Raw genomic sequence first — 18,308 nt, 5'->3', positions numbered from 1 at the left:
TACCTACAACAAATCCGAAGCCTCCAGCATCAGACCTCCCTCCGGATCCTCCGCTCCACCCTTGCAGCCATGCGTCGCTACCTACATTCCCTGCAATCAGCCCTACCCCAGCTCAGGACAACACTCTCACAGACCTGCAAAGGACCTCTGCTGTTCTTTAATTCCTGATGAAGGGCTTATGCCCGAAACGTTGAATTTCCTATTCCTTGGATGCTGCCTAACTTGCTGTGCTTTAACCAGCAACACATTTTCAGCTCAGTATCAGAACTGACCACTATAGTCACTATGCAAACAAAGTTCTGCCTATGGATTGAGGATATCCTTCGTTGATTTATTCAAATTCAATTTGCAAAACAAGGAACTCAAACTGGGCATCCATGAAATGCTGTGGGCCACCATGAGCAGCAGAATTGTAATCAACTACAATCTGTAACATTGTGGTTCACTGTATCACCTCATCCTACTAAACAGAAATTGCTGGTCAAACTCAGCAGGTCTGTGGTGAGAAACAGAGCTAACATAGAATGTTACAACACAGTACAGACTCTTTGGCCCTTGATGTTGTGCAGACCTGTGAAATTAATCTGATGCCCATTTAACCTACTCTGTTCCATTGTTATCCAGTTGTATGTCCATTGTCCATTTAAATGCCCTTGACGTTGGCGAATCTACTACTGTTGCAGGCAGGCCATTCTACGTCCCTACTACTCTGAGTAAAGAAACTACCCTTGGTATCTGTCACCCCTGAATTTAAAGCTATGTCCCCTTGTGTTAGCCTTCACCATCCAAGGAAAAAGGCTCTCAATGTCCACCCTATCTAACCCGCTGATTATCTTATACGTCTCAGTTAAGTCACCTCTTAAACTTCTCTTTAACAAAAATAGCCTCAGTTCACTCAGCCTTTCCTCATAAGACCTTCCTTCCATACCAGGCAACATCCCAGTAAATCTCCTCTGAACTCTTTCCAAAGCTTCCACATCCTTCCTATAATGCGGTGACCAGAACTGTACGCAATACTCCAGGTACGGCCTTACCAGTGTCTTGTACAGCTGCAGCATGACCTCGTGGCTCCAAAACTCAATTCCCCCTACCAATAAACGCCAACATACCATATGCCTTCTTAACAACCCTATCAACCTGGGTGCCAACTTTCAGAGATTTATGCACCTGAACACTGAGATCTCTTTGTTAATCTACACTGCCAAGAATTTTACCATTAGCCCAGTACTCTGCATTCCTGTTACTTCTTGCGAAGTGAACTACCTCACACTTTTCCTCATTAAACTCCATTTGCCACTTCTCAGCCCAGCTCTGTATCTAATCTATGTCCCTCTGTAACCCACAACATCCTTCGGCACTATCCACAACTTTTGGGATTAATGGTGCTGGAAGAGCACAGCAGTTCAGGCAGCATCCAAGGAGCAGCAAAATTGACGTTTCGGGCAAAAGTCCTTCATCAGGAATAAAGGCAGAGAGCCTGAAGCGTGGAGAGATAAGTTAGAGGGTGGGGGTGGGAAGAAAGTAGCATAGAGTACAATAGGTGAGTGGGGGAGGGGATGGAGGTAATAGGTCAGGGAGGAGAGGGTGGAGTGGATAGGTGGAAAAGGAGATAGGCAGATAGGACAAGTCCAGACAAGTCATGGGGACAGTGCTGAGTTGGAAGTTTGGAACTCTGGTGAGGTGGGGGAAAGGGAAATGAGGAAATTGGTGAAGTCCACATTGATGCCCTGGGGTTGAAGTGTTCCGAGGCAGAAGATGAGGCGTTCTTCCTCCAGGCGTCTGGTGGTGAGGGAGCAGCAGTGAAGGAGGCCCAGGGCCTCCATGTCCTCGTCAGAGTGGGAGGGGGAGTTCAAATGTTGGGCCAAGGGGCGGTGTGGTTGATGGTGTGGGTGTCCCAGAGATAGTCCCTAAAGCGCTCTGTTAGGAGGCGTCCAGTCTTCCCAATATAGAGGAGACCGCATCGGGAGCAATGGATACAATAAATGATATTAGTGGATGTGCAGGTAAAATTTTGATGGATGTAGAAGGCTCCTTTAGGGCCTTGGATAGAGGTGAGGGAGGAGGTGTGGGTGCAGGTCTTACAGTTCCTGCAGTGGCATGGGAAGGTGCCAGGATGGGAGAGTGGGTTGTAGGGGGGCGTGGACCTGATCAGGTAGTCACGGAGGGAACGGTCTTTGCACAAGGCGGAAAGAGGTGGGGAGGGAAATATATCCCTTTTTGGAGGTGGCAGAAATGTCGGCGGATGATTTGGTTTATGCAAAGGTTTGTAGGGTAGAAGGTGAGCACCAGGGGCGTTCTGTCCTTGATATGGTTGGAGGGATGGGATGTGGACGAGATGCGTTGGAAGGCATCTTTAATCACGTGGGAAGGGAAATTGCAGTCTCTAAAGGAGGCGGCTATCTGGTGTGTTCTGTGGTGGAACTGGTCCTCCTGGGAGCAGATACGGCGGAGGCGGAGGAATTGGAAATACGGGATGGCATTTTTGCAACAGGTAGAGTGGGAAGAGGTGTAATCCAGGTAGCTGTGGGAGTTGGTGGGTTTGTAAAAAATGTCAGTGTCAAGTCAGTCGTTATTAATGGAGGTGGAGAGGTCCAGGAAGGGGAGGGAGGTGTCAGAGATGGTCCAGGTAAATTTAAGGTCAGGGTGGAATGTGTGTTGGTGAAGTTGATGAATTGCTCAACCTCCTCGCGGGAGCACTAGGTGGCGCCAATGCAGTCATCAGGTAAAACCAAAGGGGTAGCCATGGGCACATGTATGGGCCCCAGTTATGCCTGTCTTGTTGTTGGCTACGTAGAACAGTTGATCTTCCGTAACCACATTCCACTACAATTTCGATTGTACTCATGATTTGGAGGTGCCGCTGTTGGACAGCGTTAAAGAAATCACAACACCAGGTTATAGTCCAAAAGGTTTATTTGGAATCACTAGCTTTCGGAGTGCTACTCCTTCATGAGGTGGTTGTGGAATATAAAACCGTAAGACACAGAATTTATAGCAAAAGTTTACAGTGTGATAGAACTGAAATGATATATTGAAAAACACATGGATTGTTTGTTAAATCTCTCATCTCCTAGAACGGCCATGTTGATTTCAGTTCTTTCATGTGTAAAACCCAGAACTCTTTGGAATCGCTAGCTTTTGGAGCATTGCTCTTTCATCAGATGCTTCTTCACCTGATGAAGGAGCAGCACTCACGAAAGCTAGTGTTTCCAATTAAACCTGCTGGACTATAACTTGGTGTTGTTTGATTTTTAACTTTTAAAATGAAGCCATCTTTGGATGTTCATGGTTTTTTTAAGGAGAGGGAGGTGTGACAGTACTGATCCTGTAACAAGGTTATATGTTGTCATTGTTTTTTTTTCCCCAGAGGGCTTGTAAAGACACATGTTCTGATGTGTCTGGTTTAGATGAGTTTTAGGGTCAATTTAATTATAGCTAATAGATACTGGCTCAGGCAAAATGCTTTCAAGTTGAAAAAATAATTTATACAATGAAAGGAGTATGGCTAGTTCTCCCAGCTCAGCTTTTTTTCTGGTCTGGCTGTTCAGAGCTACCAGTTAGCTTTTTGAGGCTGCTGGTTCAACAAACAGATACACGAAAGGTGGTGTTCCAGGCTGAATTTCTCTGCCATCTCTCTCCAGTAAAACCCTTTGTTTGATTTTTCTATTTTTGTCAAATTCCTGCACCAATCTCCATTTGCATTAACTTTTCTGTCTGTTCTTGCACCAGATGTGGTGCATCTGCCTCCATCTCACCAACATCATCCATCTGGATAACATTGAACTTACCTGCTCCAATGCTTATCTTTGTAATCATAGCCAGGAAATCATTTTATTGGTTTGTCTTATGTTATTAACTCTGGTGTCCTCGAAGGAAATATCCTTGGCCCATTCTGATTCTCATCTACACAGCAACATCATCTAAAAAAAGTGTCACTTTCCATAAATTTGCTGTTGCCATGTATCTGTGTATCACCACCACGTCTCTTAAAACAATAGTGGAATCAAGTGAGGGTGGTTTGTCTGAAGACAGAAATTTCCAACTAAATATTTTAAGGCCAAAGCCATTGTTTTTGTTCCTGTCAAAGCTTTTAGAATCATTAATTCAAACCCCCTATCTGGCAATTCTATGATTGACACATTTCCCCACTTATTTTAAAACAAGTTGAAATAAAGAAATAAGAAATTTATTGATGGATTATGGATAGTTAGGTGAATAGGCCAATCTTTGGCACGTAGAATTTACTAATTTTGGTTGGAGGTTTAGAAAGGCAATGTATTACCTAAATGAAGAGAAAATTCAGAGTGTTTCAGTGCAGAAGGATCTGGGTGTCCTCGTGCATGAAATCACAGAAAACTAGTATGCAGATAGTAAAGGAAGGCAAATGGCATTTGGTATTTATTGCTAAAGGAAGAGGGTATAAAAGTAGGGAAGTGTCACTGCTACTAAAGGCATTAGGGAGCTGCACCTGTAGTGTTGTGAATAATTGTGGTTTCCTTACTTGAGGAAGGATCTGGATGTATTGGAGGCAGCTCAGAGGTTGACGAGAGGTTTGTCTAATCAAGAAAGATTGAGCAGTTTAGGCGTATACTCTCTGGAGTTTAGATCTAACGGCAATGTACAAGATGCTAAAGGGGATTGACAAAGTAGACAGAGAGGATGTTTCCTTATGTGGAGCATCTAGAATGATGAGTCATAATGTTAGGATAGGGTTGCAAATTTAAAAGAGATGAGGAGGAATTGCTCCTCAAAAGGGTCATGAATCTGTGGAAATCACTACCCCAGAGTTTGGTGGATGCTGGGACATGGAGTAAAATTTGAGGAGGAGATAGGCAGACTTTTAATTATTGACAGATGGAAAGGTTATGGAGAGTGAGCAGGAAAGGAGTTGAGGCAGAGTTGAGATCAGCTATCGTTGTAGTAAATAGTAGAGCAGGCTCAAAGGCTGAATTGTCTACTCCTGCTTCAGGTCTTATATTCTTCCAAGTATCCAAGTACATATCCACAGCATCACTGAGGTTGCATTTCTACTTTTGTATCACTATCCAATTTTACTAGTCTCAGCTCAACTTCTGTTGAAACTCTCATCCATGACTGACTGCTATCATGGACTAGTCTGTCAATCCTGACCAATCTTCTATGTTGTGCCTTCCATGAACATGAGGTAATTCAAAACACAATTGCCAATGTCCCCACGTGCATCAATTTCTGTATACTAAGCACATGGATGATAGGTAATGTGTAATGTCATCTTTAAACTGAAACCAATTTTAAAATTCAATGTTTCCCCTCAGACTCCCCATTGCTTCATCTTTAGGGTCTCCTCCAGCTACATGTAAGGATTCTGGGTCATCCAAGATGGAGGATGGGAAAAATTTCTGGCTATAAGAGCTGCTCCTTTTTTTGAGGTATTTTAGGTGCTGGAGGTGATTTCCTCAAATTCCAGGAGCAACAATTACTGTTTTATATGCCGTTGCATTGTTTTGGAACTTTGGGGGAAAAAAATCAAAACAAGAGCAGTTTTAAAAGGGAGAAGCGCAGACGAAGGAAGCACATGGTGAGGATAGTGCAGGGGGGAGAGAGAGAGAGAGAGAGAGGGAGACTGCACAGTTACTGCCTTTGCTGTTTTTGAATTCATGTGTCGCTGGACATTGGAGTGCATGTGGAAAAATGAACAGTGAATTTCACAACTAATCTTGGAGGAACCGGTTTGGGCAAAGTTCACAACACAGAATCAGATAGGTTAATTGTTGTTTTAAGTCTGTCCAAGAGAAAGGCTGTATTAGTGAGTACAGTCAGTTTTTTCTTGGTTATATGTTTTTGGAGATAAAACATAAGTTTAATCAAGAGACTTAAGTCATAGCTCTTAAATTTAACCTGGGGCAGTGTTTGTAGAGGAATAAGACACTTATTTTCTGGATCTGTAGATTGTGAAGGAGCAAAAAATGGCCTTTACAGCAATACGTACTTCTTGGCAGATGTGGGAGTTTAAGAGAGTTTAAGGGTTACTGCAGATTATATCTGCCATAAATGCTGTTGGATGCGAACCTTATCAGATTGAGTGGATCGGTTGGAGAGACAGATAGAAACGATGAGGAATTTGCAACAGCAACAGTATGTGATGGATGGCAGTTATAGGAAGGGGGGGGGGGGGGGGTCTCAGATACAGTCACAGAGATGGGTTAACTCCAGGAAGGGTAAGAGAGGTTGGCACGTAGGGCAAGAGTCTTTTGTGGATATATCCATTTCAAACAGGTCTACTGTTTTGGAAAATGTAGGGGGTGATGGATTCTCAGGGGAACGTAGCACGAACAGCCAAGTTTCTGGTATTGAGACTGGCTCTGATGCAACGAGGGGTACGTCGGCTTCCAAGAGATCAAATTGTGTTAGGGGATTCTGTAGTCCAAGGTACAGACAGATGTTTCTGTGGCCAGCAGAGAAAAAGCAGAATGGTGTGTGGTTTCCCTGGTGCCAGGATCAAGGATGTCTCAAAGGGTGCAGAATGTTCTTACGGGGGAAGAGGGGCCAGCAAGAGGTCATTGTCCACATTGGAACCAACAACATTGCAAGGGAAAAGGTTGAGACTCTGAAGGGAGATTACAGAGAGTTAAATTTCTGCCTAAAAACGTGGTCCTCAAGGGTAGTAATATCTGGATTACTCTTGGTGCTACAAGCTAGTGAGGGCAGGAATAGGAGGATAGAGCAGATGAATGCATGGCTGAGGAGCTGGTGTATGGGAGAAGGATTCACATTTTTGGACCATTGCTATCTCTTTTGGGGTAGAAGTGACCTGTACAAGAAGGACGGATTGCACTTAAATTGGAAGGAGACTAATATACTGGCAGGGACATTGCTAGAATTGCTCGGTAGCATTTTAACTAGTAAGGTGGGGGGGGGGGGGGAGTGGGTGGGACCCAGGGCGATAGTGATGAAAGAGATCAATCTGAGACTGGTACAGTTCAGAACAGAAAACAGACAGACAGCATTACAGCTGGGGAAGTTATTTGGGTGGAGCTGAGAAATAAGAAAGGGATGATCACCTTATTGGGATTGTATTATAGACTAGGAGAAAGTGAGGACTGCAGATGCTGGAGATCAGAGCTAAAAATGTATTGCTGGAAAAGCGCAGCAGGTCAGGCAGCATCCAAGGAGCAGGAGAATCGATGTTTCGGGCATGAGCCCTTCTTCAGGAAATAAGAAGGGTTCATGCCCGAAACATCGATTCTCCTGCTCCTTGGATGCTGCCTGACCTGCTGCGCTTTTCCAGCGATACATTTTCAGCATTGTATTATAGACCACCTAATAGTCAGAGGGAAATTGAGAAACAAACATGTAAGGAGATCTCAGCTATCTGTAAGAATAATAGGGTAGTTATGGTTGGGGATTTTAACTTTCCAAACAAACATCGACTGGGACTGGCATAGTGTTAAAGGTTTAGATGGAGAGGAATTTGTTAAGTGCTTACAAGACAATTTTCTGATTCAGTATGTGGATGTACCTACTAGAGAAGGTGCAAAACTTGACCTACTCTTGGGAAATAAGGCAGGGCAAGTAACGGAGGTGTCAGTGGGGGAGCACTTTGGGGCCAGCGACCATAATTCTATTGGTTTTAAAATCGTGACAGAAAAGAATAGACCGCCAGATCTAAAAGTTGAAGTTCTAAATTGGAGAAAGGCCAATTTTGACGGTATTAGGCAAGAACTTTTGAAAGCTGATTGGGGGCAGATGTTCGCGGGTAAAGGGACGGCTGGAAAATGGGATAATAAGAATCCAGAGAAAGTATATTCCTGTCAGGGTGAAAGGGAAGGCTACTGGGTATAGGGAATGCTGGATGACTAAAGAAATTGAGGGTTTGGTTAAGAAAAAGAAGGAAGCATGTGTCATGTATAGACAGGATAGATTGAGTGAATCCTTAGAAGAGTATAAAGGAAGTAGGAGTATACTTAAAAGGGAAATCAGGAGGGCAAAACGGGGACATGAGATAGCGTTAGCAAATTGGATTCTCCTTAATTCTAAGGGTTTTTACAAACATATTAAGGACAAAAGGGTAACTAGGGAGAGAATAGGGCCTCTCAAAGATCAGCAAGGTGGACTTTGTGTGGAGCCACAGAAAATGGGGGAAGATACTAAATGAATATTTTTCGTCAATATTTACTGTGGAAAAGGATATGGAAGATATAGACTGTAGGGAAATAGATAGTGACATCTTGCAAAATGTCCAGATTACAGAGGAGGAAGTGCTGGATGTTTTGAAACGGTTAAAGGTGGATAAATTCCCAGGACCTGATTAGGTGTACCCGAGAACTCTGTGGGAAGCTAGAGAAGTGATTGCTGGGCCTCTTGCTGAGATATTTGTACCATCGATAGTCACAGGTGAGGTGCCGGAAACATGGTGCCACTGTTTAAGAAGGGCGGCAAAGACAAGCCAGGGAACTATAGACTGGTGAGCCTGACCTCGGTGGTGGGCACGTTGTTGGAGGGAATCCTGAGGGACAAGATGTACATGTATTTGAAAAGGCAAGGACTGATTTGGGATAGTCAACATGGCTTTGTGCGTGGGAAATCATGTCTCACAAACTTGATTGAGTTTTTTGAAGAAGTAATAAAGAGGATTGATGAGGGCAGAGCAGTAGATGAGATCTATATGGACTTCAGTAAGGCATTCGACAAGGTGCCCCATAGGAGACTGATTAGCGAGGTTAGATCTCATGGAATACAGGGAGAACTAGCCATTTGGATACAGAACTGGCTCAAAGGTAGAAGGCAGAGGGTGGTGGTGGAGGGTTGTTTTTCAGACTGGGCCTGTGACCAGTGGCGTGCCACAAGGATCGGTGCTGGGTCCTCTACTTTTTGTCATTTACATACATGATTTGGATGTGAGCAGAAGAGGTACAGTTAGTAAGTTTGCAGATGATACCAAAATTGGAGGTGTAGTGGACAGTGAAGAGGGTTACCTTAGATTACAACAGGATCTGGACCAGATGGGCCAATGGGCTGAGAAGTGACAGATGGAGTTTAATTCAGATAAATGTGAGGTGCTGCATTTTGAGAAAGCAAATCTTAGCAGGACTTATACAATTAATGGTAAGGTCCTAGGGAGTGTTGCTGAACAAAGATTCCTTGGAGTACTGGTTCATAGCTCCTTGAAAATGGAGTCGCACGTAGATAGGATAGTGAAGGCGGTGTTTGGTATGCTTTCCTTTTTTGGTCAGAGTATTGAGTACAGGAGTTGGGTGGTCATGTTGCGACTGTACAGGACATTGGTTAGGCCTCTGTTGGAATATTGCGTGCAGTTCTGGTCTCCTTCCTATCGGAAAGATGTTGTGAAACTTGAAAGGGTTCAGAAAAGATTAACAAGGATGTTGCCAGGGTTGGAGGATTTGAGCTATAGGGAGAGGCTGAAAAGGCTGGGGCTGTTTTCCCTGGAGTGTCGGAGGCTGAGGGGTGACCTTATAGAGATTTACAAAATTATGAGGAGCATGGAGAGAATAAATAGACAAAGTCTTTTCCCTGGGGTTGGGGAGTCCAGAACTAGTGGGCATAGGTTTAGGGTGAGAGGGGAAAGATATAAAAGAGACCTATGGGGTAACTTTTTCACGCAGAGGATGGTACGTGTATGGAATGAGCCTCCAGAGGATGTGGTGGAGGCTGGTACAATTGCAACATTTAAGAGGCATTTGGATGGGTATATGAATAGGAAGGGTTTGGAGGGCCAGGTGCTGGCAGGTGGGACTAGATTGGGTTGGGATATCTGGTCGGCGTGGACAGGTTGGATCGAAGGGTCTGTTTCCATCCCTATGACACAATCCACCCATCACTCCCCTATCTCTTCCCTCGGAAATCTACTTGTTGCATTCTGGTCACTTTTGCATCCTCAGTTTAATCAGTCCACAGTTGCTATGGTCCAAGACTTGAGTTTTCTCCCCAGACTGGTGGTTTTCACCAGCCAGAGCACTGGCGTGCAGTGAGAACTTTCCAAATATACAGTCAAATATTGTACAAAGATAATGAAAATCACTAAGACAAACATTGTTCTGTCTGACCAAAATAATAACTCCTAAAACTTGTGAAAATTAATCAAATTAAAAGCAAAGTATTAATCTTTTGCTGCTAAAATATGAACATCCTAAACACACATGGTCAAAGGGAAAATGTGAAACCAAGTGTTCAGTGAGACCATTCCACAGTGTGCAGTGTGCCATGTTACTGAAAAGGTAGGAAACCAATGCTCTAAATCACTTATCCTATCTCTTCTCCTGTAAGACTTTGCATAAATCTACTTTATGATCAGGCTTTAGATTCCCTAGCCTTTTGATTTCCTAGCCTACTGTCTCAAACATGTTAGTGCCAAATTTTATCTGACATGTCCCTCTTAGGATTCTTAGGAATTTTTCACAGTATTGAAGACTGTATAAATACATGCTATTGAGAAACATTTTGACAGCATGTGCTTTCTTTATACGTCTAAAATGGAACTCAGTTTCTTTCTGTCAATTATAAATACAGCTGAATATTTAAATGGAATAAATCAAAATCTTTGAAGCAGAACAAGCAAATGAAATGTGTCCCATTTTCCATTAATTATTTGAATGAATGTTATTTAAAAAAGGTTTTCCTCAGGTGACCTTAAGGCATTCTATGAATTCCTGCAAAAGTGAAATACAGAAATGAAAGTCAATAAAAATAATCAGATAGGAAAAGCAGGTCAAAACATTTGTCCTTCCAGACAGACAGAGACAGACAATGCTCATTGTACCATTGGCGTAAAAGGGGCAAAAATACTTACTTGGATTTTGAACCAACCTTTCCACTGGAGCTTTCCTTACATTTTAATCAAGTAACAAACATGTCATAAAACCTAAAGTGACCATTTAGAATATACACACATATATATTTGAAGATGTGCTATTTAGTAGTTTTGCTGTTATCAATATATATATATATCCATCTGCACACAACATGGAATTAAATACATATATAATTATAAAAGTATTAGTTGCATCTAATTAAACTATAGTTTGCAAATTTGTATATTTCCAATTCAGGTTTTTAAAACAAAACAGGCATGATCAATCATTAGTGGCCAATACATATTAAATACTCAAAAGAAAATCTTCACATCTTTCACCTGAGTGGCCACAATTTTTCCTCTATTATTCAAGTAATGTCTGTACTATAAGTGCAGATTTATATACAGTGACAATTCGGTTGGATTCCAGTAAAGACATTTAAGTTATAACCAAAATCAATACCGGTGTATGATCTATGATCTTCACAGATCAAAATAGATGGCAGTGAGGTGAAAATATAAAATATCATTAGCAATTTTCAGGTTGCGAAATTTGATTTCATCACCATCTTTGGACAACAATACATTAATTCTTTCAGAAATATCACAAGATATATATGCAATTATCCAGAAATGGGATAAGTTGTTTCCACAATATTTAAATTGTATATAGTACAGCACAATCAGAATTTCAGAAATTTGTAAAGTCTTGAATAAGTAGACTATCCTTAAACTACATAACTTTGGAATCTTCAGACTTGGAAAGAGTGAAGCAATTGAATATTTAGATTGTTTACAAGTTGCACGTAGAATGTACAGTTTCTTTTTAGTACTTTACAAGCTCCATACTTTCACCTGATCACGACAACCTCTGTTTGAGGAATGCTGATAGTTGTGGTGCAAATTCAAAAGCATACTAGGCTGAACAGTGCTTTCATTTCCTGCTGAGTAGTTTGTTTCTCATTGAAAAATTCCATGAAAATGTCCTTTATAAGAATGAATCTTCAATTGGTGGGGCATAAGAAAAACCAATAAATGCATCATCAGCTTCTAAAACACTAGCATTTACAACTGAACGGTCAGGAGATCGACAAATAGATTGAGGAACTGGTTCTTCTGTGAACTCTGGATCGAAATTTTGTAGATCATCAGGTCCAGCCTGAAACACAAATACTGTTGTCACATATTCAAAACAACACTGCATGGTTTACAGCATTCTAACATTAGATTTTTTTTTTCTGTTGAGTTACTGAAAAGACAGCTACGTACCACACTGGGATTAAATGGTGGGGGGATTTCCTTCCGATCTAGATGTTCCCAATTGATATCATCAAAAAAAGGATGGCTTTTGATTTCATCCTGCAGTAACACAATCCCACAGAAAATCAATGGACTGAATAAATTCTTAATATTTACATAAATATACATTATCACAACACAGTATCGTTTAAATTTGGTTGCTGGGTCAGTTGATTACCTTTAAGATGAGCCTTTCCTGACAGGATCCAGGCTCAGGTGTCTCAGGGGAGCATAATAACAGAGTTTAATTCTCATCACACTCAATTTAGAGGTTCAAAAAGTTTTAGGTCAGACATCTGTTCTGCAACGGAGTACATAATCTAGACTGATAAGTCAATACAATATAAAGTGCATGTTGCATTAACAGACCAGGCTAAAGTTCAACTTCCAAAAACAAGTGCTTTGGGGTTGTGTTCACAGATAAATGGAGAAAGTAAAAAGAAACCCAGCCCATTTTGAATTCGACTATTTGCAGTTTTAACAGATAGCCATAAAGCGCAGCGAAACAAACTTCTAATAGCAAAGAGAGTTGATCAATTAAATATTATGAAGCTGCTTGCCTTCATTTCAACAGTCACTATTTTAAAAATAATTTCAGTAAGCTGCCTTAGGAAATAGGTCGAAGCAAGTGGTGGGGGGTGGGAACTTGTACTCGGAAGGCAAATGCTCAAGATTACATGCTCTGTTACGTAGACAGGACAAGTTGGTGCTGCTTTCCTTAGAGGACTACTTAAGACAAGAGGTGTTCAAAATCACAAGAGGTCTGGACTTGTTGGATAGAGAACAGCTATAACCAGTGGCAGAAGGGTCAAGAGAGAAAACGGCACAGATTTAAAAGGTAATTGGCCAAATGCTGTGGTGACGGGACAAAGATCTTTTGTTTAGAAACACAGCAAGTAAGTAGAATCTGCAATGCAGCATGTATATTAGTCACATATTCAACAAGACATCCAAAGGGTTATTGGATTATTCAAAAAGAAAGAATGCACAGAAGAGGGACATTAGATGTAGTCAACAACACTCTCTCGGGCTTGTTACAGTGCTCCAGCGAAGCTGGAAGAATAACACCTCATTTTCCACATGGGAACCCTGCAACCTTTTGGACTCTATCGAATTCAATAATTTTAGGGCCTGAGCACCTTCTCCCATCTCCTTACACCAATCACCAGGCCTTGGCATCACGGATTTCTACCACAAACAACCCACTGTCAGTCACTAACAGTTGCCATTAGCAGCTCTTCATTGTCCCAGGCTGACCTTTACCCACTCCTTTCTCTCTCTAGGCTCCCTTTCCACCTATTGTTTCTTCTTGTCCCCTTCCCAACCCTTTCTCTTGCATGTAAAGCCACGTTTTCTGAGTTACAGTCAATTCAGAAGGGTCACTGGACACAAAATGTTAACTCTGCATTTTCTCCACAGATGCTGCCAGACCCGCTGAGTTTTTCTATTTCAGAATTATTTGGTCAAACCATATGTCAGAGACCCTTCCCTTTCACAACATGCACGCTGACAAGATCAAAATGGATAGATTATGCAGTTGGCTGCAAACCTTAGTTATCAAGGTGAGTCACATGAATGTCAGGTGGCAACAAGAAAAGCTCTTTCAGGACCTTTTGTGTCAAAACAAAAAAAAAGGGACATATGGGATGAAAATCAGAAACTGTTGATACGTTTTGTTGACATATCCTCTACAGTGGAGGAGGGGTCAGATTGACAAGATGTGTAATTCATGTAGAGAACCAACAAGGGTATACAATACTGCCTTAAAAACTTACCTCCAGCATGAACACACCAGCAACAGAAGTGACAGCAGACATGTTTGTGGTAACCCACCCTGAAAAATATCCCCCACCTGTAGAGGTTTATTTGGCAGTACGGAAATGTGCAACAGTCCGACTGAATTTTTCATCTCTTCAGAAAGCAATAGATTTTGAGTCAGCAGACAGAAAACCTTTGCTATCTGCACCATTGTTGAAGAGAGAAAGTTTGCAGAAGATTTGTAGCTCTGGGTGAGGTTCTGGATATAAGCTTGTTCGCTGAGCTGGATGGTTTGTTTTCAAATGTTTTGTCACCATACTAGGTAACATCATTGTCAAGCCTCCAGTGAAGCACTGGTGTTATGGCCTGCTTTCTATTTGTGTTTAGGTTTCCTTGGGCTGGTGATGTTCATTTCCTGTGGTGATGCAATTTCCTGTGTTGGTGATGCCATTTCCAGTTCTCGTTCTCAGAGGGTGATAGATGGGATCCACATCAATGAGTTTGTTGATATAGTTCCGGTTGGATTGCCACGCTTCAAGGAATTCTCGTGCGTGTCTCTGTTTGGCTTGTTCTAGGATGATGTTTTGTCCCAAAGTGTGTCCTTCCTCATCTGTATGTAAGGATACTAGGGATAGTGGGTCATGTCATTTTGTGGCTAGTTGAAGTTCATATGTCCTAGTGGCTAGTTTTCTGCTTGTTTATTATAGTACTTGCAAAGTATTCGTAAACGACGTTCATTTTGCTTGTTATCGGTACAAGGTCTTTTAAGCTCATTACTTGCTGTTTTAGTGTGTTGGTGGGTTTGTGGGCTACCACGATGCCAAGAGATCAGAGTCATCTAGCAGTCATTTCTGAGATGTCTAAGATTTAGGGGAGAATGGCAAGGGTTTTGAGTGCATTATCTGCTTACTTGGGTTTGTTGCTGAGAAATCGACGGACTGTATTCATTGGGTACCCATTCTTTTTGTTTATGCTGTACAGGTGGTTTTCTTCTGCTTTGTGGTTCCTCAGTGCTGCAGTGTGTGGTGGCTCATTGAAATAATGTTCTAATGCAGCTTTGGTTGTGAGTGTTGGGATGATTGCTTCTGTAATTCAGTATTTGGTCCAGATGTGTTGCTTTCCTGTAGATCCTGGTTTGAAGTTCCTCATTATTAGAGAAACTTCAAACCAGCATCTACAGGAAAGAGACACATCTGGACCAAATACTGAATTACAGAAGCAATCATCCTAACACCCACAACCAAAGCTGCATTAGAACATTATTTCAACAAGCCACCACACACTGCAGCACATAGGAGCTACAAAGAGCAGAAAAAACACTATACAGCGTATTCAAAAAGATCAGGTACCCAATGAAAAACAGTCTGTCGATTTCTCAGCAACAAACCCAAACAAGCAGACGAAACGCGCCCAGAAACCCTAGCCACTCTCCCCTAAATCAAAGGCATCTCGGAAATGACTGCCAGACTACTAGGACCTCTTGGCATCATGGTAACCCACTAGCCCACAAACCCACCAACACAGTAGAACAGCAGCTAATTAACTTTAAATACCCTATATGACAATAAGCAAATGAATGTCATTTACAAAATATCGTGCAAGAACTGTAACAAACACTACATTGGACAAACAGGCAGAAAACTAGCCACCAGGATACATGAACATCAACTAGCCACAAAAAGACATGACCCACACTCTCTAGTATCCTTACATTCAGATGAAGAAGGACACCACTTTGACTGGGATAACACATCCATCCTAGGACAAGCCAAACAGAGACACTGAAGAATTCCTTGAAGCGTGGCATTCCAACCGGAACACTATTAACAAACATATTGGTTTGAATCCCATTTATCACCTGCTGGAGAAAAATATCACCACCACAGGAAATGACATCACCAGCCCAAGGAAACCTAAACACAAATAGAAAGCAGGACATAACACCAGTGCTTCACTGGAAGCTCTCTTTTGTTACTTAGTATAGTGACGAAACATCTGAAAATGAACCATCCAGCTCAGTGAGCAAACCTACATCCATTGTTGAAGAGAATAATTGAAGTATCAAGGGAAAATAGGAACCAGTACAGCACAATAAAGATGAGGGTCTATTGGAAAGAAGCATTTAAGGGAAGAAAAGCAAATGAATTAGCAAAGGAAAGAGCTAGAACAGGGAGTAAAGGGAGGCCACATAGATACTGTCGCAGGTTGTGAACTTGACCAATACCTTCCTTTTTGAAAAGGCACGGTGCTGACATTTCTTGGAGAGACTGGATTGGAAGGTGGTGAAGGGATGTTTCATGGAAAAGATTATAGTCAAATATTGAAGGAAAACGAAGGCAATATATATTTGGATGAAGCTGTGGAGGTGCCAGTGTTAAATTGGGATGGACAAAGAAGTCACAGGACACTAGGTTAAAATCCAACAGCTATATTTGAAATCACAAAACCCGTATCATGTGATTTCTGACATAATAAGAAAGGAACCCCCATGAAATGTGGCAACTACAGCCACAATCACTGAACTGGAAACACCATTTCCAGAAATTAGACTAGGTCCACAAAATGAATTGGCTTTTGTGGAAGACAATTGGATTCTGCATAACAATGTCCACGATAAACTGGTGCCGTTATATTAAACTTGACAAGAATAAGATTGCCAGTATGGTATTCTAATTGTAAGTTAACAACTGCAGAGAGAATTACTCAAACATGTTTGAGCAAGGGGCACAGGCACAAGCTTGGCAAGTTACAGCCCCAAAACAGGAAAACCAAAGGAAAAGGTCAGTTGAGAAACAGAAAAAAGTTTAGTGAGTGAATGATGTGATAACAGGATTTAACATAGGATCAGGAGTAGTACATTCTCTGGATATTGTGGGATTGAAGTAAAAAACTCTCAACAGCCAGAGATTGATTTTCCCATGCAAATCAAGAATCTAAGGTTATGGAGGAAAGTGAACTTGAGGAATGTTGGATCAGCCATGATCCTGTTGAATGGTGGAGCATACTTGGAGAGCCAAATGACCAACTCCTATATCTAATGATCTTATGATCTAAGCAGTTTTAAAATGTCCTTAAGGATAGACAAGGCAGTCTAAAATTCCTTCCATGATGATCAGGAACTAACAAGTACCACAACATTATTGGTATTCAATTTTTAGAATCAAGATAAGGCTATTAATAGATGTGGTGCTGGAAAAACACAGCAGGCCAGGCAGCATCCGAGGAGCAGGAGAATCGACGTTTCGGGCATAAGCCCTTCTTCAGGAATTCCTGAAGGAGGGCTTATGCCCGAAACGTCAATTCTCCTGCTCCTCGGATACTGCCTGGCCTGCTGTGTTTTTCCAGCACCACATTTTTCAACTCTGGTGCTCCAGCATCTGCAGTCTTCACTTTCTCCTAGGGGATAAAATGGGCAAGATTTGTGTTGATAGGAAGGATAAAGAGGTGGTGCACAAAATGGGCAAAAGATCCAAGACAAGCCTGTTGATATTGAAATCTCTGACAACTATTATCAGCATAGTTCCTGCAGTAATGATGTTTGACAAGGGCCCTGGAAGATGGTTAAAATATTTACCATGATTACATTACGAGTCAGGGGGAAAAAAACCAAGATGCAATAGGGTTACACTCAAATGGGACTGACTAATAAGAAACTTTAAAATTACACAGCCCTAAACCTCAAGAGACAAATTCTAACTTATTTAAATGACACTGGGGATGTAAATAATAAGTAAACTCAGGGTTTATCTTCCTGGATCTGACTTGTCATAAGTGGGACAAACATCTATGATCTATCTAATCAAACTGGATTTATGTTTAAAATACCTGTGGTTGACAGCAAGATTAACGATCTGCTGTGTGGAACATAGTTTCTTGCTCATAACTTTCTTTCATATAGTGACATGAACAAGGTACTTCACAAACCATTCTAAAGGCATAATGTCATACCAATCTTTAAAAAGAGATGAAAAGGGGTAAAAATAATGACTCAAAAAAAAAACAACTTGAAGAACAATATTTAATACCACACAGCTGCAAACGTTTAGCTGTTGATAACTCAAAACTGATAGTTAAACAATACGTGGGACTATTTGTTCTAGGACCTAACTCATCTGCAAGATAACAAAGGAATAAGTTAATGCTCACAATCAAAGAAAGAGTTTTTTATTCATTGAACCTCAGCCTTGAAAGAAGCCACTAAAACACCAAGGGCATAGGATAACGGAAGCTGACAAGTCAGGCATGAACAGTTGTGCAAGGACAAATTGTAGCCTATACTGAATCAGACCTGATGATATGTAGTGCCTTCGCACTAATATTGCAATTAGTCATCATACCTATGTAGTGATATATTAACTGCACACATATTCTATGCACAAGCCTCATCAATAATGGTTCAATTTAGATAACTGTACACTTCTTAATTAGTATACATTAATTTCTAACTGAATCCAGGAGCATA

At 41.5% G+C, this 18,308-nt stretch overlaps 1 protein-coding gene across 4 annotated transcripts in view; it reads right to left on the bottom strand.

Annotated features, from left to right (window-relative positions):
• Positions 1-10,570: 10,570 nt before the first annotated feature.
• Positions 10,571-18,308, bottom strand: part of sgk3 (serum/glucocorticoid regulated kinase family member 3) — a 90,824-nt gene continuing 83,086 nt past the window's right edge. For all 4 annotated transcript variants that reach the window (XM_060822684.1, XM_060822683.1, XM_060822685.1 and 1 more), the window contains 2 exons: positions 12,059-12,148; positions 10,571-11,948 (listed from right to left, as the gene is read on the bottom strand). In XM_060822684.1, coding sequence (XP_060678667.1) covers positions 11,778-11,948; positions 12,059-12,148 — 261 coding nt within the window. In that variant the 3' untranslated portion in view covers positions 10,571-11,777. The remainder of the gene's footprint in view (positions 11,949-12,058; positions 12,149-18,308) is intronic.

Source organism: Hemiscyllium ocellatum, chromosome 4 (genome assembly GCF_020745735.1).
Source record: "Hemiscyllium ocellatum isolate sHemOce1 chromosome 4, sHemOce1.pat.X.cur, whole genome shotgun sequence".
NCBI classification, from domain to species: Eukaryota; Metazoa; Chordata; class Chondrichthyes; order Orectolobiformes; family Hemiscylliidae; genus Hemiscyllium; species Hemiscyllium ocellatum.
This window is presented reverse-complemented; position numbering and strand designations above follow the sequence as displayed.